At 64.8% G+C, this 20,813-nt stretch overlaps 1 protein-coding gene across 3 annotated transcripts in view; it reads right to left on the bottom strand.

Moving 5' to 3' along the window:
• The window catches only part of COL5A1 (collagen type V alpha 1 chain), a 139,719-nt gene that overhangs the window by 72,780 nt on the left and 46,126 nt on the right, over positions 1-20,813 (bottom strand). For all 3 annotated transcript variants that reach the window (XR_011255039.1, XM_069579805.1, XM_069579804.1), the window contains exons 5-11: positions 11,464-11,595; positions 10,064-10,201; positions 8,973-9,224; positions 7,869-8,036; positions 7,661-7,717; positions 4,378-4,419; positions 4,110-4,172 (exon numbers count right to left, since the gene is read on the bottom strand). Coding sequence is in view for 2 of the 3 variants with exons in the window: in XM_069579805.1 (XP_069435906.1) it covers positions 4,110-4,172; positions 4,378-4,419; positions 7,661-7,717; positions 7,869-8,036; positions 8,973-9,224; positions 10,064-10,201; positions 11,464-11,595 (852 nt within the window). In the remaining variant the exon portion in view is untranslated. The remainder of the gene's footprint in view (positions 1-4,109; positions 4,173-4,377; positions 4,420-7,660; positions 7,718-7,868; positions 8,037-8,972; positions 9,225-10,063; positions 10,202-11,463; positions 11,596-20,813) is intronic.

The raw sequence follows: 20,813 nt of genomic DNA on the forward strand, positions 1-20,813 counted from the left end.
CAGCCTCGGGGCCCCAGAGCTACTTCGCCCTTGTGCTGACATTATCAACTACACTAAAAACAATTCCCAAGAGCATGTTGGTAGACAGACAAAAGTCTGGAAACCCTGTGAGAGAGAGAAGGTTTGCCTGTGGGAGAAAACTCTCCCGTTTTAAGGGATCCTCCTGACACCTTAACATCTGATGTGAGTCCCACAGTACACCGCACCTGTACTCTCTGTATTCACCGCTGCTCGAAAAAGTCGTCAGCCAAACTCTGCCAGGCCCTGGGGTCTGTGTCTCAAAGACTCTGCCCCCCAAGCCAAAATAGGGGTCTGCATCCCAGCCGCCCCGCCACCCTCCACTGGACTCGAGCTGAGGACAGGGCTGATCTGTCCACGGCCTGTGGCGGACGCAGGGCACGGCCCAGCCACCAGGCTGAGGGCGACGTGAGAAGAGCCGCCCGGCCTTTGTGTGTCTTTTGATCTATGCCCTGAGCTGGCCAGGTAGATGCTGTGAAGCACTGTGCTGCGGGGCAGGTCACACGCAGACCAGCTACAGACACAGCGCCCTTCCAGATCAACAGAGGGCTCTCCCGAGGCCGTCCCGGCGTCGCGCTGGTGCAGGCAAGAGAGAACAGACAGCTCAGACACTTTGAGAGCGGCTGCCGGCTCCAGCCCCGCTGATCCAGAGCCCGGGACTCAGCAGCAGGCGGATAGGGGCTCATGTCCGGCTGCAGAGCCTGGCCGCAGCCCACAACAAAGAGAGGCAGCGGGGCTGGGCGGGGAGCGCCAGAGACCAGGCGAGTGTTCACGCTGGGATACGTTTGCTTTCACACTTCAGAGAGGCCCGGAAAAGGAGAGGAGCCGCATCAGCCCTCAGACCCTCAGCATCGGGGTGGTTAGCTCAGGTCTGCTCCTGTGCAGTCTCAGTTTGGGGGAGGCCAGAGGCGTTCGCAGTGGTCCCTTCCCGATCTAGATCTGAACACTGGCTACCCCTGCGGCCGGGCCAGAGCCTGGGGGGAAGCCGCACCCCTCCTGCAAGGACCCCCACCCACCACCGGCCTTGGTCACGCCCTGTAGCAGGAGGGGGCCGGGAAGTCCCAGACACGCTCACTGACATCTTCTGAGCCCAGGGGGCCAGACGGACCTGGAGGGAGACACTGGGGGATTCTGCTTCCAGCCCGCCCCTCTCAGGAGGACCCCTACCCCGCATGCTCCTTAATATGAAAAAGGGTCCTTCCGGCTTCCAGGGGGTCCAGGGTGAACAAGGAGACTCAGGTGGCCCCAGCTCCATGCTAGTAACGCCTCATGACAGCACGGAGCGGGGCGAGCAGGTCACAGAGACACCCGGCTGTGCAGAGCAGGTGACTAACCAGGTGTCCCGGGTTGGACGGCTCCATGAACGACTCCCCGGGCACACAGGGGCACGGGGGGCCAAGCCCCACACCCAGCGCCCCGCTGGCGGGAGACAGTGCAACGCCCTGCCCTGTGGGTGGCCGCGATCACTCGCCACGGCCTTCGCAGAGCGGGGAGCTTCCCACGGGCCTCAGTGGGCGCTACATCCTGGACAGGTGGCAGGGACCCGGGCTGTGCCCAGTCCTCAGACCTGCGCTTAAATCTAGCCAGCGTGCCCAGAGCCCACGCTCTGCAACAGAGAAGCTACCACAGCTAGAGAGGAGGCCCTGCTCTCCACAGCCAGAGAAACGCCTGCACTGCCAGGAATACCCAGCACAGCCAAAAATACGTGGACAGATAAGTAACGTTACTTTCGAAAAAAAAAAAGAGCGGCAGAGTCCCAGGATCGCGGCAGGCAGGGCGAGAATCGTCCAGATTCCCCGGCGGGCAGCTCTCACGTGCAGACGGGCACGTGAGGCCAAGCAGGTAAGGGTGATCAGAACACGCCACCCCAAACACGCCACTTCAGCTGAGAACTCACAGATGCGGGGAAGGCCCCTGCCCTCCCCCAGTCAGCCTAACAGCAGGACACACGCTTCCCTTTGGAAGGTGGTGGGAATTCTGCAGCACCCCCTGCCCTGAACCAGGATGACCGGAAGCGGGGGCAACCCTATCACTCGAGACGGACAGTAGGCACTCAGGTGAGTCTGCATAAACAGCCCTTCCGGAAGCCACCCTTACCTTCTGTGAGTTTCTGCCCCCTCCCACCGTGTATTTTCTAATCACTTCTCCACAGTGTATTGGTTTTTGTTAAAATGGTATATAAGTTCCCCAGTCTAACCACTCAGGTTTTCGCTTCTCTATGAAGCCCTCTGTGCGTGTGAAATTAGGAACATTAATGAGATGATTTATCTTTTCTCCTCTTAAGGTCTTTGTTCAGTTTAGTTTGCACGTCCCACAGACGAAACCTTAGAGGGTAAAGCTTCTCGTCTCCTCCACGGGGCCCCGAGGTCGCCCTGCTGGCGGGGGCAGCGCAGCGTCCTGACTCTGCATCCGGTGCTCCTTCACAGCTAACGAGCAGACAACCAGGAGATCCGGGCATTGGGAGGGTGCTCGGCTGTGAGCAGGGGCGATCCTTGGAAGAGAACTGGGCCCCCGAGGGTGGGCAGTGCTCAGCTCCTGGAATCAGCCTGTGCCCCTGGGATGGGGCCCGGGAGGGCCGGGGGCCTGCGGCTTCCCTTCCGACTCCAAGAACAGCAAGCTGTAGAGCAGCTGATCTCTCCGCCTGCCCCACCCTGGTCCCCGTCTCCTGGACCCTGCCTCGAACTCCAGAGAGCTCAGCTCTAAAAGGCCCAGCTTCACGGTCAGGTGCCTCCGCCCCCTAGATGTATCAGGAGCATTTAGGTCCTCAGCGCCAGCCCAAGGCCCAGCGCCGTGGAGCTTGGGGAACACGCCAGGTGGACAGGTGGACACTCAAAGCAAGGCCGAGACTGACGGGAGACGTGGTCTGTGCTATCCGTGGCCCCAGTGGATGGCGTCCCATCCCACATCCAAGAGAGACGTCTGCTCTCGCTGACGTCTGAACCTAGCCCCACCCCTGGGTCCATCCGAGGATGCTCTGTGAGGGGACACGGCTGTCGCCCCGTCTCACACAGACCTGTGGAGCGAGCTGGGTTAGAGACGGCAGTCCCAGGTCCTGGGTGGGGAGGACGGGCTCCTCACCTGCTTGTCTCACTTGTTCAGCGTAGCGGAGGAGGAAGCAGCATGGATGCATGGGAAAGCCAGGCGTGACTCAGGCCACCACAGAGCCAGGGCCCCTACTCTGGCCCCCAAGCCACGGGCTCAGGGAAGCAACACGGCGAGAGCCCGTCTGGCGCCCAGTCCGACCCGGCTGCCCTCTCAGGCCACGCGCCCCCTGCTCCGTCTGCGGGCAGCACCTCACACCACCCGGAGCATCGCCCCGAAGCCCCAGCGCCTGACAGCCAGACACACCCTCGGAAGCAGACCCCAGCCACATCCTCCCCGAAACCGAGAGGTCCCTGCTCCGCCCCGGGCCGCATGCCAGGCGTCACTCAGGTGCAGACACGCTCCCAGGGCCTCTAATCTGCAGCCACACCTGGTTATCAGCACTGAGTCTGGCCATGCTCACATCTGCGTTCATTAGACCAGCAGGAAAAACGAGAAGGAAAAGGTCAAGGTGGACAAGAGGCACAGGGCTGCAGTACCCCCATGCCCCCACGAGGTGTCAGAGCGAAATCTCGGCATCCGGGGCTCAGCCCGCGTCTCCCCTGCAGCCACCCAGGGCGGCCGGGGCGGCCCCTCAGACCCAGAGCAGGTTCTCCAGCGTCTGTCTCTTGATTTCTAACAACGAAGCTGGAGTGAGGGGGAGGACGCCGTGGGCCCGGGAGCCCCAGGCACCCGAGTGTGAGCCCCATTAACGCCCGGCCGCAGGGCCAGCACCCTGCACCGCCCCCCCGGAGCCCCCAGGGGTTCACGGCCCAGCTCCTTGCCGGTGTCGCTGTCCCCAGCTCAGGGCCAGGCAAGGTCCACCCCTAAACGTCAGAAGACAGCGGGCGCGGTAAGGGGTGGCGTGAGATGGGACCGGGTTGGGGCATTTGGGGAAGGACGTCGGTGCGTTGTGGTCACCTGTGCCTGTGAGGACGAGGCCGGCCCCCACGCGGGGGGTGCCGCCCGGACGAGGCCACAGGGCCTGAGGTCCCAGGGGCTGTGCTTACCCTTTCTCCAGGGTCACCCACTTGGCCTGTGGGACCCATCGTCCCTGGAGGTCCTGGGAGACCCTAGAATTAAACACGAAGTCAGGCAGTTAAAGGCGCAGCCACAGGGCGGTGCCGCCTGCCCAGAGAGGGCGGGGGTGGGCGTAGGGAGCCGGGCGAGCGCCCACCCCAGGGCGTCCAGCCCTGATTTCCATCCAGGAGCGGTAAGGGGCCTCCCTGCACCCCCGAGGACCCCCCACAAGTCACGGGAATAAAGCAGGACACTCACCGCAGGGCCTTCGGGGCCAGGCGGCCCCTCCAGGAGCATGCCCTGGAAGAGACAGGGAGAGCGTCTGAGCCCCAGGACGGCCTCCTCGTCCCGAAACGCGGGCCCGGCCCCCCGGCCCCAGCCCCGGGACGGCTTCCCGGCTGGCCGGCCCGCAGCACCGCGGCCCAGGCTCCGGGTCCACACCCCTGCCCGGGCACGGGTCTGGAGCAGCAGCCTCCGCCGTGGGGCCGTGGCGGGGGCTGCGGTGCCTGGGCTCTGAGCTCCTCCAGCCAGAGGACAGAGGGGGGCCAGCCCCCAGCCCGACTGCTGGCCTCCTGTCCCCGGGGGCAGCGCCCAGGCAGGCCTCCGAGATGGCAGCCCAGGAGGCAGCCGAGGGAGCAGTGAGGGCAGAGACAGCAGCCCAGGAGTTCAGGGGGACAAGAGGAGGAGGGGCCGCAGGCCGAGGCCACTCAGCCAGGCCGAGCTGGGCCCCGCCCCCTCCCTCCTCCAGCCCCGCCCCCGGCCGAGCCCATGTCCACGCGGCCTCTGGCCCGGGCCTCGCTGTCGGACACCAGGCCCCTGCAGACCAAGCCTAGTCCTCCTCACTGGGGCGCCCGGACATCGGGAGGATGCACCCGGTGTCACCCGGTGTGCGCTCAGAGCTGTGTGCCCGCGAGGTGCGCACACGGAGCTCCTCCAGCCGCCTCCTCACTCTCGGCCTCCCTGCCTCCTCTGACCGCAGCGGCGGAGCGGGCTCAGAGCTGAGCCGCGACTGAGGGAGACAGCCCTGGCTGCCGCGCCACGGACACACCGCCTCTGTTCTCAGGGAGCCGGCGGGGGGCCCTCACGGGAGGGTGGCGGGCCTGGGGAGGGCTGGGGGCCGTGGGATGGGTGGGCCCAGCGGAGGGGCACCTGCACTTTCCCAGGAGCGGGGAAGGGACCCGCAGCCACCACCCCACCGAGGAGCGCTCCCAAGACACAAAGAGGGGGTCTTCCTGCAGAGGCCCCAGTCCACACCCGCCAGGGCAGGGGTCTCAGCCTTAGCCGAACCCCACACAACTCTTCAGGGCGGGCTGTCCATCTGCTAAGCAGCGGGGCCCAGAAAACCTTCCTTAAACCACGGAAGAGGCTGGACGCGCCTGCGACGGGCCTTCACCAGGTGACTCAGGCCACTGAACGGGGAGACGCCGGGTCCCTGAGGCCCCAGCGCAGCCTGGAGCACCAGGTCTCATTGACCTGAGTCCCCCCCACCCTGGGGGAGTCCTGTCCTTTCAAGGAGCCCCCGGCAATGCTGACCCATGACAGTAGGTACCGGTTCTCAGTGGGAAACAGCTCTGGCGGGAAATGTCCCTGAGACGGATGGATGGAGAGAGGCGCTGGTTCCAAGAGCTCCGTGGACAGCCAGTCACATGCCCCGGAGGGAGGTCGCTGGGGCAGGTGGGAGAGAGCAAGCAGCCCCCCGACCGCCACGGGCCGGATGTGTTAAGACCACGTCCGCCGTCTCCCCGGGCTCAGTCCTCTGTTTATGGGGAGCTAAGACTTGAGGACAGCCGGCGATGCTCCAGGCGAGATGTTCCAACTGCTTACATGGTGTCCCCAGAGGGACTGGCCTTGCCCCACGGGTACTCTGAACATGCTAGGGGCTGGGCTACAGGGAATGATGGGGCCAGAGCGCACCCAGACGGCCCCCGGACCAGGCTGGACCAGACGCCCTGCAGACGCGCTGTGCTGGGCTGCTTCTCTGTTCTCAGCCTGCGTCTCCTGGAGCCCGGCAGCTGGACACCCCGCGGCCCCCTCACCAGCTTCCATCCAGACCTGGACGCTACGGCCCTCGAACAGGGGCAGCCCAGGCCGGGGGAACGGGCGAACAGGATGCTCCTCTGGACTGAGATGCCGGGCAGGCTGTCCCAGAGTCGGATGTCCTGGTGTCAGGATGCTTCATGTCGCCAAGCAAGGGGCTCCCTGGCCTTGGGCCCCCTACCCTGACACCCTGCCCCCTTCCCCTGCGCCCCCATCCCTCACCCTCGGGGAGCACCGGAAAGGGGGTGTCCTGAGCCTGAGAACAGGCTGTGTGTGCCCAGTGGCTGCAGCCCCGCAGGAGCCGGGACAGGCCAGGGGGTGGGGGAGGCACAGAGCACGGCTGTCACCCAGCCCCTCGTCCTGACACCCCAGCCACGGGCTCCTGATGCCTCTAAGGGGACGACACTCCGAAAGAACCTTCCCAGTTCCGCGGAAGGACGGGGACCGCCTCAGTTCCCATGCCAGGGGCCCCGGGATCGGGGGGCCCTGGAGCCGCCACTGGAGTCACGCCCTGGGGTCAGCCGCCAGGACCTGGGTGCTGGCGGCAGAGGAAGCCCGAGCCCTGGGCCCCAGGCCGGTGACCCTCCCGCTTTTGGAGGGCGTGTCAGGACTGGACCCTGGCAGCCAAGTCCTCCCCGCTCCCGCGTCCAGAGCAGCCTGCCGGCCCCCAACATGCGGCTGCAGGGCGCCCCTCCTGCCCATCGCCTGGCTCCTTGCCCGCCCTGGGTCAGGGCCAGGGCCTCAGGCTACAGGGTGGGCCCCAGTGCTCCCAGCCAGGCACGGCTCCCTGAGGGCAGAGGACGTGGGACCCTGCGAACACCCACAAACCCACGAGGGGCACGCGGAACTTCTTCCCAAGGTTAAGGCGTTATCAACAGGTATTTTGCTCAACTTGCCCCCGGCCCCACTGCCGGGCACAGGGCAGTTTTATTCAATGGGAGTTTGGGAGTGGAGCTGTTTTATTAAATCCCCTAGAGGGGGCTGAAAACCAAGCTCGCCTGTTTCACCAGCTAGAGGGAGAACGGGTCCTCCCTGCCCTGGACCGGCGGCTCCAGGTCCCCACTCGACCTGCTAACCCCCTCTGCCCTCCCGCATGGGGGGCTCCCTCCCTCCCAGAGCCGAGTCTCCTTCTCGAGCTGCCCTCCCGGGTCAGGGGGCTCCCTCCCTCCCAGAGCTGAGTCTCCTCCTCGACCTGGCCTGGAGGCAGGGTGATGTGCCTAGATCTTGGGCATGCGGCACCAAGGGTCCTGACCCATTTGAATCTCGGCAGACACCCCCCTCCAGTCGAGGTCCAGACCCTTCTCCTGCCCAGGGATTTTTCAAAGCAGCATGCGGCATCCATGAGGTCACGTGGCTCCTCACAGTGGCCGGGGGGCACAGAGGTTCAGGGGTCCCCTGGGAGCAGAGTAGGGTCCCCATCCTACCTAACCCACCACAAGCCCCCAGGATGCGACCCCTGACCCGACCCTGCCGGGCCCAGAGAGAGGATAGGAAAGAGTCTCACCGGCTCGATGATGGCAGGCTCTCCTTTCTGGCCTTTCTCGCCCCGAGGGCCTCCGATCTGGGGTCACGAGGTGCAGAGAGAGGGTCACGAGGTGCAAAGAGAGGGGAGGGGGAGGAGGAAAAAGGCTCAGGTCACACCAGATCCGACGGCTGACGAGGCGGGGGGCCCCCACCCGAGGCCCAGGGAGGCGCCCTCCGCGGCCGCTCACCCCTTCATAGATGGTGTCCTGGTTGGCGGGCATGCCTGGCCCGACCTCCGATGGGGAGATGGTGGGGTCGTAGTACGGGTCGTAGTAGCTCTCGTCCAGGTTCTTGATGGTTTCCTCCGTGAACTCTCCCTCCAGGTCGTCCATCCCCTCCTCCGGAGGCGGGGCCGGCTGGGGGGAGGGCAGAGGGGGTCACTGGAAGGACGCCAGGTAACGGGCAGGAGACACAGGCCCCTGGCCAGGAGGTGCGAAGGACCACGGCCTCCCCGGTCACAGGACATGGGGAGCCTGGCGGCTCACTTGCTGGGAGGCACTGTCTCCCTCTCACGGGGGGAAACTCGCCCCGAACCCTTACGACCCCGTGGCAAACCAGAGCTGCACAGGGACAGCCATGCCGCGCCAGACTGTCCCGTGCACTTGGGGAGCCCCTGCCACCAGGGGCTCCGCCTCAGGCCCAGGGCCTTGGGGTAACATGTCCGTAATCCCTTGCCTGCTGGCAGAGGGGTCTGAGCCCGCCACAGCCCCGTGTGTGTGCCCTCTGGCCATCCAGAACTCAGCATCACACAGCGGCTATTTCCAAGCATCCGCTAGGTGCCCTGGCCGCGCCTCTTCAACCTGGAAACTTGGCAACGACCCTGGAGGGGGGCCTCACGGGTGCCAGGCTGTGAGTGAGACCACTGGCTTCTTCTGAGGCAGGGACATCACCGTCCAAGGTCAGTCATCGTTGGAGATTTCAAGTAGGGTCGTGTCTCGTCTGCTTGCCTGACCCCCAGGTCAAGGGCCTGTCCCCCTCCCAGGCCACGGACAAGAGCACAGCTGCCAACACGCGTGACCTCAGCCATCGCCGCCTGAACCCTGGAGGCCGGGGTTCGTCCTACCCATCCTGCTGATCAGACTCTGACAGCACTGAGATCCACCCAGCCAGTCGGTGATTCTAAACTCGTGGGGCCCCAGGAGCGTCTAACACGCCCGGCTGCAAAGTGCCAGGTACGGTGGGGAGGGCGACAGGGCTGCCGCCCCGGGACTGCACAGTGAGGGGCAGAGGAGGAGGAGCCCAGAGGTCCAGCCCCCGCCCCTGGGCCCAGCCCGCTCGCAGGGAGCAATTACGTTGGAGCCGTTGGAGGTGAGGACCGTGCTGGTGGGAACCTCAGCCCGGGCGCCCTGGTCCGGGTGCTGGTCGGGGTTCTCATCCGGGTTCTCGATGCCTTCACCGTAGCCGAAGTCCTCGTAAGGGGGTGGCGTGTAGTAGTCCTCACTGGGCACGTAGTCATAGTCGCCGATGCCGGGGTCCTCCTCCTTCCCAGGGCCCTCCGTGGTGCTGGGCGCCGAAGGGGCTTCTGTTGGGGGCTGGGTCAGCTCCTGAGAGCCGGGCACAGACATGCAGGGTTAGGGGGGCGGCCAGCGCGGTGGGACCAGGTCTGGGGTTTCCTCCGAGGCCGGAAAGGGAGGCAGACCCATCGGCAGCTGGACCCTGTGGACTGGGGCGCAGGGCAGCCGCGGGCCGTGCTGTGCATAACTAATCCTGCGATCACACTCCCGGACAGGGAGAACGCTCACGACTTCTTAAAGAGCAAGATTACAGGGAATTCCCTGGCGGTCCAGTGGTTAAGCCTCCACGTTCTTACTGCCGAGGGCCTGGGTTCCACCCCTGGTTAAGCCTCCACGCTCTTACTGCCGAGGGCCTGGGTTCCACCCCTGGTGGGGGAACTAGGACCCCGCAAGTCATGCAGCAGCCAAAAATAGGAGGGAGAGAAGCTTCCAGACTCAGAGCCACACAGGCCAGCGTCCCGGGCTCTCTGCGGGGAGCAGGCCGTGTTCCATCATACCCACGTCCCCCCCGCCTCCCCCACACCGGGGGAAGCCCTCTGCCCCACACTCCCCGTGGGCAAAGCGCATATGGTCCCCGGTCCCTCATTTTCCTGCCAAGCTCCTACCCACACCACGCCTGGTCTCCACACATCACCACACGGCCCCCCATTCTTGCCAAGGCCTCCTTATCCCCTTCCCTCGACCCAGGGGCCAGATGTTGGCCATGCCCTCCACCAGGCACCAAGGCCACCGGGGACCACCCCTCCCCCACACCACGGCCCCGGGGACCACCCCTACCCCACACCACGGCCCCCGGGGACCATGCCCCACCCCTGCACCATGGCCCCGGGGACACCCTCCACCCCGCACCACGGCCCCGGGAACCGGACCTCGGGCACCTCCGTGGTCTCCCGAGCAGCTTCCACGGGCGTCTTGGTGGGGACGGGGTCCTTGCCCGTGTCGTCCGTGTCCTCGTAGTAGGGGTACTCGTAGTAATAGGTGTCTCCTTCATTGTCCCCATCTGGGTACTGAGAGCAAGCAGGGTCGCGTGAGCAGGGCTGGAGCCCCCTGCCCCACCGGGACACCAGCCTGTGTCTCCCCTGCGGGCTCAGACAGTAAGAGCGGACCCCACAAGCTGTGCCCTGCCCTAGGCGCCAACCCTGTGGGCCTGACAGATGCGACCCCCAGCTCCCGGGGAGCAGAGTCAGCCCCTCGGGAAGTCCTGGGGAGGAAACAGGCCCCCATGCCCTCTGAAAGGTCCAGATGGTCTGACCTTGAGTGCCCGAGGGCCGGGACTGCCAGCCGGACCATGGGCTCTGCTGGCAATGCCGCTGCCGCCCAGGGCCCCTGACCTCCACGGAAGGCCCAGACCACACAGGAGGGACTTCCCGGAGGAGGACACAGAGGGTGCTGCCCTCTGTATGGGCGGGAGCCTGGGGGTGGCTGGGAGGCCTTGGCTGCAGGGACCCAGAGGGGAGCACTGTCCACCCCCTTCTCGGGATGTGGGGAGACCTCCTGAGGAGGAAACGGCAACCCACTCTAGTGCTCTTGCCTGGGAAAACCTCAGGGTCAGAGAAACCTGGCGGGCTCTTGTCCAGAGGGTGGAAAAGAGTCAGACATGGCTTCATGACTGAATCCAAGACACGTCTGAGCCAAGACCCCGGAGCTTCACAGAGCGCCCCCTTGTCTCCTGACTGCTCGTGAAAGAAGGGGCGCTCAGCGGAGAAGTGAACGGCAGGCCCGAATTTTACTTAAAGGAAAGGAGTCAAACCTGAGCAGGGAGGAGAGAGGATTTGAAAATGGTGCCAAGAACTGACAATCAGCTGCTGGACTGTGGGAGTGGGTGGACGGGCGGGCCGGCCCCAGTCCCGGTGGGCAGGTGGCGGCATCAGACACGACCCGGGAGCTCCCAGGACAGGCTGGCCCTCGCAGTCCCTGCTGCTCTGGGAGTCAGAGCACCCGTCGCTGTGCAGGGACAGCGCTGAGCCCCTCCTGCCCCGCAAGCTCCAGACGGTCCCCAAGGGCACCTGCAGCGTTCCCGCTCGCTCAGCGCCCACCCCGGAGCTGAGCCCAGCTCCAGCTCTCCTGACCCAGAAACTTGTGTGAAACGCTCTTGACCAACGTGCTCCGTGACTCGGTGGCTTTGGAGCACAGAGCGCTTCGTAGAGCGAGTCAGGGATCCACCTTGTCCCCAGGAGCGACTGTCGTCTCGCCCAGCGGGTTAACTTGAAACGGGGGTCCCTCCATCCCCGCCCCCCCAAAGTCTGGCCACAGCCCCACCAGGACTCACGTATTCGTCTGGGTTGGGGTCCTGAGACTGGGGTTTGTCGGGGGCGGCCGTGTCGCAGTCTGGGCTGTAATGCTCACAGTGATCATAAGCCGCCCGGTGGTCCGAGACGAGGAGCAGCTGCTGGATGTCACCCTGGGAGAGGGGAGAAGCCGTGAGCAAGTGGCACAGAGGGGGCCCGCTGGGCACCCAGGAGAACTGCCTGGCACCTGAGAGCTGGTCCTCAGGGCCAGACCTCCTGTGGGGGAGCTGCCTCACCCAAGCCAGCCACCCACCCACCCATTCACCCACCCACCCACCTACCCATCCACCCACCCACCCACCCACCCATCCAACCACCCATCAACACACCCATCCACTAACCTACCCATCCATCCACCCAAACACCCACCCATCCACACATCAATCCACCCAACCACCCATCAACCCAAACACCCATCCACCCACCTACCCACCCATCAACCCACCGATCCACTCATCTATCCATCCACACATCCACCCATGCCACTGCCCGCCCACTGGCCCCTTTGTCCACTCATCACACACCTCATCAGGTGCCAGTTGCAGCCCCCGCCCCCATGTCCAGCTCTGTCTGCCAGTGTGCACAGAGGGCCTCTCCCCGTTACCGTCACTGACCACCGCCTGGCTGCGGCACCCCAGGGCTCGGTCCACACCCACTCTGCTTTCCCACCACTGGCCACTGTGAGGGGCGGGCACGCGGGGTGAGCTGCCTGCTGCTGTCCCAGCCCCGGGCCCGTAACAGCAAGGAAGCATCGTGGAGGCAGAGCCGGCGAGGGGCCCCACCCGCCCGTGGCTCAGCACGACCCGCCCAGCACCCAGGCCAGAGCCTGCCCTCTGCACACCCACCCTCCCTCGGCCGGCACAGCCCTCCTCTCCCCTGCCCTCTCCCTGTTTGGGTGTCCGAGGGTCCCGGCCCTCACTTTAAATGCTCCAGCAGACGAGAACCGTAAGTCAGAGCAGTGAGTCAAGGCCACGCATTTCTATTAAACACTGTGACTTCTATTTCAAATCTCATCCAATTCAAAGAAAATATCTTCTCCCTGCAACTGGCAGCTTGACATCCTTGGGCTGTGTCGCTTCAGTCGTGTTTGACTCTTTGTGACCCTACGGACGGTAGCCCCCCGGCTTCCCCGTCTAGGCAAGAGTTCTGGAGTGAGCCGCCATGCCCTCCCCCAGGGCTTTTTCCCACCCAGGGGAGGAACCCGAGGCTCTCAGGTCTCCTGCTTTGGAAGGCGTGTCCTTTCCCACCAACATCACCTAGGGATACACACGCTCCAAATGAAGCTGCTGGAAAAAGAGGCTCAGGGCCTGCGTGGGGCAGCCGTGACCCTGGGCAGGGGGTGCACCCCTTGACGGAGCAACCGGCACGCTCGGCACAGTTCCTGTCTCCCGGGAAAGCCCCCGTCCCGGGGCTGCGGATATGGCCAGAGTGTCTCTGTATCCCAAGGTACCCGGCTCAGCACCCAGGCTCACAGGCCCTGCACCAGGGGGTGAGGAGGCCAGGGGCTCAGCCGTCCACACCCACACACAGGCCCAGCCCGACAGAGACGCCTCTGTGCACCCCAGGCCCTGGGACGCTCCTGCTGACCTGGCTCTCGGGCAGGCCTGTCCCCACCTTGCCCACCCCCTCCCCAGGTGGCGGCAGTGATCACATGACCAGTCGAGGCCCCGTCCGCAGCGTGAAGCCCCCTTCATTTCCAGCACCCACCCTCCCCTGCAAACGCCCGTACGTGTTGAAAACTCATTTCCCTTGCCAAGTCCTTGGATGGATTTTCACACGGGCCTGTTCTGTGGGCGTGTCCCTCAGAGGGCGGGAGTCTACCATCCGCCCCTTGGGGTCTTCACGGCAGCTCTGGTGGGAGATGCCAGGGGCCACAGCCCCTCGGGGCCTTGAGAGTGTCAGCAGGACAGCCCCTCCACTGGCCTCCAGCGTCCCCCTGCCCCTCTCGGCCTCTCCACGCAGGGGCCAGGGATCTTTAGCAGGTTGCAACACTGGGCTGCCCCCAGAGATGTGAGCTCAGAGAGTTTACAGGGTTTCTGAGAAAGTCAAAGTCCCCGATGCAGTAAATCTGCCCCATTTCACAGAAGGAATCTGACGTCAGTGGGGGCGGGTCCCCCGGCCTCCGCAGGCGATCAGCCCAAGAGCCCCAAACCCAGGGAACGCCGGCCCATGACGGGGTCCACCTGTGCCTGGCCATGGCCGGGAGCCCCCCACCCTGGACACGTGTCTCCTGAACCTCACCACTGCCCCGATTACCGACGGGGAAACGGAGGCTGGGGGGGGGTCGAACCAGGAAGGTCGTGCCGTGGACCTCCCTGCCCGGTGACTCTGGCGCCATCTGGCCCTTGAGCAGCGCCTTGGCCCCCTCGTCCGTGATGCCACGAGCACCCACCAGGGGTCCCTGCTGGGCCACCTCTGCCCCCCTGAAGTCCCCGCAGTGACAGGGGTGAGGTTCTCTTACTTACACTCACTACCCACTCCCTGCACTCCCTTCCTCCCCCCGCCGCAGCCGTCCCACAGAGCCTGGGCAATGGTGCGCGCCCTGCACAGCGAGCTACTGACCGAATCCCGCCCGCCCGCTCCCCCTGCGGCCCGTGAGCCCCCGACGGCAGCATTTCCCCTGGGACTCGCAGGGGCATGGGCCCGCTGCACCCGCTGACGAGGCCCCCTGGTTTCCACAGACCTCAGGACCCATGAGGTCAGTGCGGCCCAGCCCAGAGCAGGTGGCTTGACCTCCGGGGGGCGTCGGGGGCACGGGGCTGCGACTCCATCTCCTCCGTCAGCAGCAGCCCAGCCCAGGATGCAGCATGGACCTCCCACCCCGGCCTGACCCACCACCCAGGCCCAGAGGGGGTGGATTCCAGGAGCTGCTGCCCCTCCCGTCCCCAGCCCAGCGCCCACAGCCTCCCCCTGAGGGAGCTGGCTCTCCTTCTCTTCCAGCTCCATGTCACAGGTGCACCCACTGAGGCCCGGGGGTGGTCACTCCCCCGAGGCACTAGTAGGGGCTCCTGAGTCACTGCCCAGCGGTGCCCACTCAGAGCAGCCTGGCCTCCTTGCAGCCACGTGGCGAGTCCCACGGCTGTGCCAACATGGGTTTCCAGCGCCTGCAAACAACACTGCCGCCCCTTCCAGGCAGCCCTCCACGGGGCGGGTGCCCACCCCGCCCGCCTCGCGGACACGGGTGACAACCAGCATCCACATCTCCGATGCCAGGCCATGCCCTTTCACCTCCCTGTCTAGCTCGAAATGCCGTGCCCCGCGCTGGGCAAGGCACCTGCCCGGGGAGGCAGGGGAGCCGCGGCCGTCACAGCTTCCTCGCGCTGACGACACGCACGGCCTTCCCCTCTCACGCACCGTTGTCTCTGCCCCACCAGCTCAGCGAAGCTCTGCAGAGGCCCTACGAGCTTCTGCCCTGGCCCGGAGGACATCGTGGCCATCCCACAGCCCGAACAGCCCCGACGCCCAGCGCCCGTCCATCTCCCAGCAGCGGGCAGGCCGGGCCACCGGCACACACAGATGTGAGCGTCCGTGGCTGAGCCGGGCGTTTCTGCTGAGGGGATCAGTTCTGCCTTTTCCAATAATGAGATTTGATCCAAGCTGCGCCCCTGCTGTGAGCTGAGGAAATTGCAGTTTCCGTTGGAGAGCTCTCTACAACCCCGAGGGCCCTGGAGGCGGGAAGCATCTTGGCGGAGACAGGGGAGGCCCCGTTCTGCACGTCCCCGCTCGTTCTCAGCTCCCTCCCTCCCTCCCTGCCTTCTCATCCTGCACCCCCTCCTTCAATTACAGCCACGCAGCGCCCAGGACCGCCGGGCACCACAAGCCCTCCTCGGCCAAACGAGACGGGCGCTCCGGCCGTGCGCTTGGCTTCTCCTGTGGCTCTTGCAGCTGATTTTGGCCGGAGCACTTCTCACACATAAATGGAGACACGCGATCACTTGAGAAGACGGACGCCTCCTGTCCGAGGCTGCAGGAGGGCTGAGCTGCCCACAGAGCGATAGCAAGGGACAAGCACCGGCCAGCAGTTCCGGCCACAAGTCTGACCCGAGCGAGGGCAGCCCAGTCTGAGTCCACTTCCAAGCGAGAGAGGTATGGTAGGCATGCGCGTGTGCGCGGGGTCCCTGCCCACCCCACAGAGCATTCCTCCTCAGGGGAGCCTGCTTTGTCTGACACGGGGGACTGGCCCAGGGGACACAGGGCAGGCAGGGGGCTTTGGCGAGTCACCCCCTTGACGTCCTGGGAGTCTTCCCACAAGAAAGGCCTCCCCGAGTGCCCTCCTCCTGCTCAAGCTCTCCTAGCCCCAGCAAGTCACACCTGCTGGGTTAGTCTTCATCCTGGGCCACACAATGGAAAAGGAAGGGCCCCAAGCCAGAGGGGCTCTCAGTAATTCTTTCCATGGTATTCGCAGCATCCTTGGAGTGAGAGAGAGAATGAGACACCACTCAGGCGAGTGCGTGGTGAAGAAGCATTTCCGGTGGTTGGGTTGCTGCTGCCCCAGGCCTTGCTGGTCTGCGCCTGCGACCCTGCCCCCACCGTGTGGCCACCCTGGCTCCGGTCCACCTCTCACCTGTGCCCCCACCCCTGGGTCTCCTCACACCTGTGCGGATGCAGGTCTGGGTGCCTCACCTGCGTCTCCACAAAGGGGCTGGGGGCAGGGGCCGGGGGGAATGCTCAAGACCCAGCCTCCTCGAACCCTGAAACTGGCTGCAGTGACTAAAGGGTCAGCTCTGTGAGCTCAGAGGGTGGACACGTCATCCCCAGGCCGGGGGCAGGGCAGCAGAACCAAGGCGGGGGCCAGGCTGGCTCACGGGCCCACCAGACTCCGTAAAGGCAGGTGTTCACGTCCTCTCCCCGCCAGCTACACTAGGTGAGCAGCCCAGCCTGGCTGGCACATGAGGAAACCTGGCCAGTCCTTCCCGTCTCTGGACCCTCAGGCAGCAAGCCTGTGGGCGCTGGGCTGACCACACGGCGGGGGGGACACACGTGTCATGACAAGCTCCACAGGAAAGAAGCACAAGCCTGGGCACCAGGCACGGAGGGTGAGGCAGTGACCACAGGTGGCCTGAGTGCAGGAGTCCCCTCCTCACCAGCTGGGTGCCCTTAAGCACGTCACTGAGTCTCTGCAGGCCGCCACAGGTGCATCTGCAAAGCGGGTAATAAGGTCCACCTCTCATCAGTGTCCTGGTGACTAAGAGCGATGGAACATGCAGGAGGTCCAGCAGGACTGGCCCCTGATGAGGCCTAGACAAAGTGTGACTGTCACCACCCCCATCACGGCCACCACTGCTACAACACCACCACAGTCAAAACCATCACCCCATCACCAAAATCACCACCACCACCATCACTACCGCCATCACAACCACCACCAGCATCACCACCATCACCATTACCATCACCACCATCATTACCACCATCACCACCACCACCACCATCCCCATCTCCAACATCGTCACCACCGTTACCATCACCACCATCATTACCACCATCACCACCACCATCACCACCACCACCCCCAACTCCAACATCGTCACCACCGTTGCCATCACCGCCATCATTGCTGTCGCTGTCACCTCAGTTCCCACAGTCACCCCCATCCCCATCATTAACACCACCACCAGCATCACCATCAGTCCCGGGTCCCTGTCAAAGGCTCACCAGCCTCTCCCTCTGAAGGCGGTCTTCTGACTATTCATTCTTTCACCCTTCCAACTAGGATTTTTAGCAAGTCTATAATGAGCCTATGGACACAAACGTGTAAATCGTGTCTTTGACCTCAGGTCTCAAGCTCTCATTGATTCCTCAGGAGGTGCCCAGGTGACGAAGTGGATAACTCTGCCCGGGGAAGTCAAGGAAGCCATCTTGCAGGTGGTGGCCTCAGGCCCGGGCCTGGTGGAGGAGGTGGGTGGTGAAGGTTCGTGCTGAAAGTCCTGTTCCTGGTTCTCACTCCGTCAGCACCTCACCTCTGCCTGGAAGAGACGCTCCACTCCAGGCCCCAGCTCCAGCTCAGACTCCAGGTCTTAGTTCAGCTCTTGCGTCATCCTGCCCTCCGTTTCCAAGGTGTCACTGTGATGCCACCTCACACCACAGCCGCTAGCGGGCTGCCTGACTCCTGCGTCCCCTCCACGTGGACACCCCACGCCCACCTCACACCACGGCCGCCAGCGGGCTGCCTGACTCCCACATCCTCTCCACGTGGACATCCCATACCCACCTCGCGCCATCCCACACCTGCCTTCTGGTTGTTGCGAACCCAAGTGCAGAAATCCACTTTCACTCTCACGGAATCCCAAAAGACCGTCCCAGCTGGAAGACCTGTCTGCATCTTATTCTGTGAGCCAGGAGAGTAACCTGGCATCATCTGTGACAGGCGGGGTCTTCCTGCAGACCCTCAGCCACCAGAAGGCCTCCCATGCAGAACACACACTCCTCGTGGGGGCCAGCCAGGGGAGTGGCAGGCAGGGGCGACTTCAGAGGCCAGGACTGACCCACACGCTCCACACCAGCACCCGCGACCTGAGCAGACTCTGCTGCGATCCAGCCTCTTCTGCGATCCAGCCTCACTTCGAGCACTGAGGCCCTGCGGTACGATGCCAGCCAAGGTCCCAGGCTCCCCCCAAGACCCTGCCACCTCAACTGCAGACACTCACTGCTGGACATGGGCGTGAAGGGTGCGACGGTGTGGCTGACTCCCAGGGACAACCTGCACGTCCCAGTTCCTGAGACATGGCCTCAAACACAGCCTCCAGGGAGCACTAACTACAAACCGGGAGCCTGGGCTCTGTAGGAGGTGGCGGGTGCTCAAGGAAACTAGCTTGTGGGGTTACCTCTATTGACTGATGTGCAGAATTCTGGGGCTCCGGAGGGTTGACAGTCACCACGGTGCCCTAGAGTCCTGGCCTCTGGGTCCTCGGGTGCCATCCTCCCAGGGGACCCACAGGTCAGTGTAAGCTGCCTCATGCCACCAGGCAGGCCTCCAGAGTGGCATCAGCCCGGCTGGGCTAGGACGCGGGCCTCCTGCTCACTGTTTCCATGGAACAAGCCTGCAGGCCTCTGCCAGGCTCAGGAGGGGCCTACTCCCACAGCGTCTGGGCAGGGGAGGGCCTGCCTGAAACTCCATGGGGTCTCTCTGGACCCCTTCTTGCCGGCCTGGGTGGAGATGCCCCCCACCACTGCTAGGCTCAACACAGATCCTGAGTGCCCGGTGTGACCCGGGCCAGCATCCCTAACCCCTCAAAATCACTGTGCACCCAAGGGGCAATTCCAGACAAAAGCCCCTTGGCTGGGACGGCCGCACATGACCACGCTCCGGCTGGGCTGGGCTCAGCCGTCACACCGCCCCTGTCCGTGGGCTGCCAGCCACCTTCCCCAGGCAGGAGTCATGGCCCCAGCGCACCCAGGGCCCAGCCCCTCCCAGATCTGAGAATCAGAAGACAGAAATGCACCTCCAACTCTCTGCGCACGGTCCTCACTGGCCAGTCAGCTGCCCGCTCAAGCTGGGAGCTGTGCACAGGGGTGCCACCCACCCCACCCAGCCGGGAAGAGACTATCCCTGCCCCCTGGGCCCTGTGGACGACTCGGCAACCCAAGAAAGACCTCGATTGGAAACCAAGCAGTCACGCCAGCACACCCGCGTTTAATAACCCGCACGCGCCCTGCGGGCATCGAAGGGAGAGCAGCCCTCCCTCCCCACGCTGGCCTGAGCAGCAGGCTGGATGGGGATCCCAGACCAGGGGCCCCAGTCCTCATCCCCGGAACCTGGGGACGGCGCCTTCTGGGGAAATGGCGTCTTTACAGGGGTAGTTAAGTGATGCGTCTGGAGAAGAGATCAGGCTGGACTAAGATGGGCCCTGACTCCAGTGACTTGAGTCTCTGTAAGAGGCGGACAGAGGAGAGGAGAGGGCGGTGGGGATGGAGCAGGGAGAGGCGTGAGGCGCCCACAGCGGGGTCGCTGGGCCTGCGCTTCCCCGGGGATCCCTGCCCGCCCCCAGGCCACCCAAGGCGGTGCCCCTCCGGACTATCCACCTGCTGCTGGGCTGGGCCATGGCCCCTGTTCTCCAAGCTGGGAGGGGCAGGAGGGACCCTCCCTGGAGGCCCCAGGGGAGGCTGCCCCACCGACTTCACACTGCAGATCTCTGGCCTCCAGAACTAGCACCTATCTCATTCCTGTCTTTTTAAGAGACCCAACCAAGGACGTCTGTTTCTGGGGTCCAGGAAACACAGAGACGGTGAGGTCCCTGTCCTCACCAGGAACAAAAGGGGGTCCCCGTAAAGTGGCCAGAGCTGAAGCAGAGGGGCTGCTGGCCATGGCTCCCGTGCACGCCCCGCACCCCAGAGTCCCCCGCAGGGCACACGGCGGCTGCTGCACGGGGCCTGCGATGGCAGGGGCTGCTCCCGGGCGAAGCGCCGCAGGACGGGAAGGAGGGAGCAGGGACCAGCGCGGATGCCGCCCTCCAGCCCGGCCTGGCCCAGGACTGGAGCCTGCTGGGACAGCCGGGGGCGGAGGTGCCCCCTGGGGGTCCTGGACCCAAGACTTAGCCCTGGGAGCCTCCGCCCCTCACCCCGTCTAAGGTCCAGGCACACGTGTAGACTATGACTCTTGCCTTGCAGACGCTGGGCCCTGCTGGGCCCCTCTGAGCGCCAGGGCCTCCCCTGGGAGTCGCTGGGGGGCACACGCGGCCACACCAGCCTGGGCGGGACAAAGACGTGGGCCCGGCACGCGGAAACACCTGCAGGGCCGCCTCTGTGCGGCCCGGTCTGGTGGGAACGTGGCCGTAAGGCGGCTGCGGACGGTCATGCAGAGCGCTCGTAGGGGGTCCCTGACGCTTCGCTCTGAGTCTCGGGGGCTGAGTGTGCAGTGGAGCCCAGCATCGATCCAGAATGCTCTGGCCTGTCGTGCAGACGAAGCCGCAGCTCCCACCTGGCCTGGCACCAGGGCCCAGCTCCTCGCTTTCCCAGGACAGGCCCACCTGGCAACCCCAACCGGAAAAACACTCGTGTGCCTGGGGTGGGGATGGCATCTGGCCTGTGAACACCCTCAATAGTGGGGCTGGGGGCCCCGAGACGGCCCCGAAAAGCCCCCGGAGCCGCTTGACACCCTCAGACGCCCTCCTGCCTCACCGACGTCCAGCTGCACAGCGTCTGAGAGGACCAGAAGGTGAACCCAGACTGGTCCCGCCAGCCCCACCCAGCACCGCCTCCCACGGAAGGAAAAAGCCCTTCTCCAGCCATTAGCAGGAGACTGACAGAGCCGGGGGATGGTGGGCAGAAAGGGGCGCAGAAAAGTGCAAACGGGGGTCACCAGCAGAGCAGCGGGGCCAGGCCCGGCCGCGCC

The sequence above is a fragment of the Ovis canadensis genome, chromosome 3, assembly GCF_042477335.2.
Source record: "Ovis canadensis isolate MfBH-ARS-UI-01 breed Bighorn chromosome 3, ARS-UI_OviCan_v2, whole genome shotgun sequence".
Taxonomy (NCBI): domain Eukaryota; kingdom Metazoa; phylum Chordata; class Mammalia; order Artiodactyla; family Bovidae; genus Ovis; species Ovis canadensis.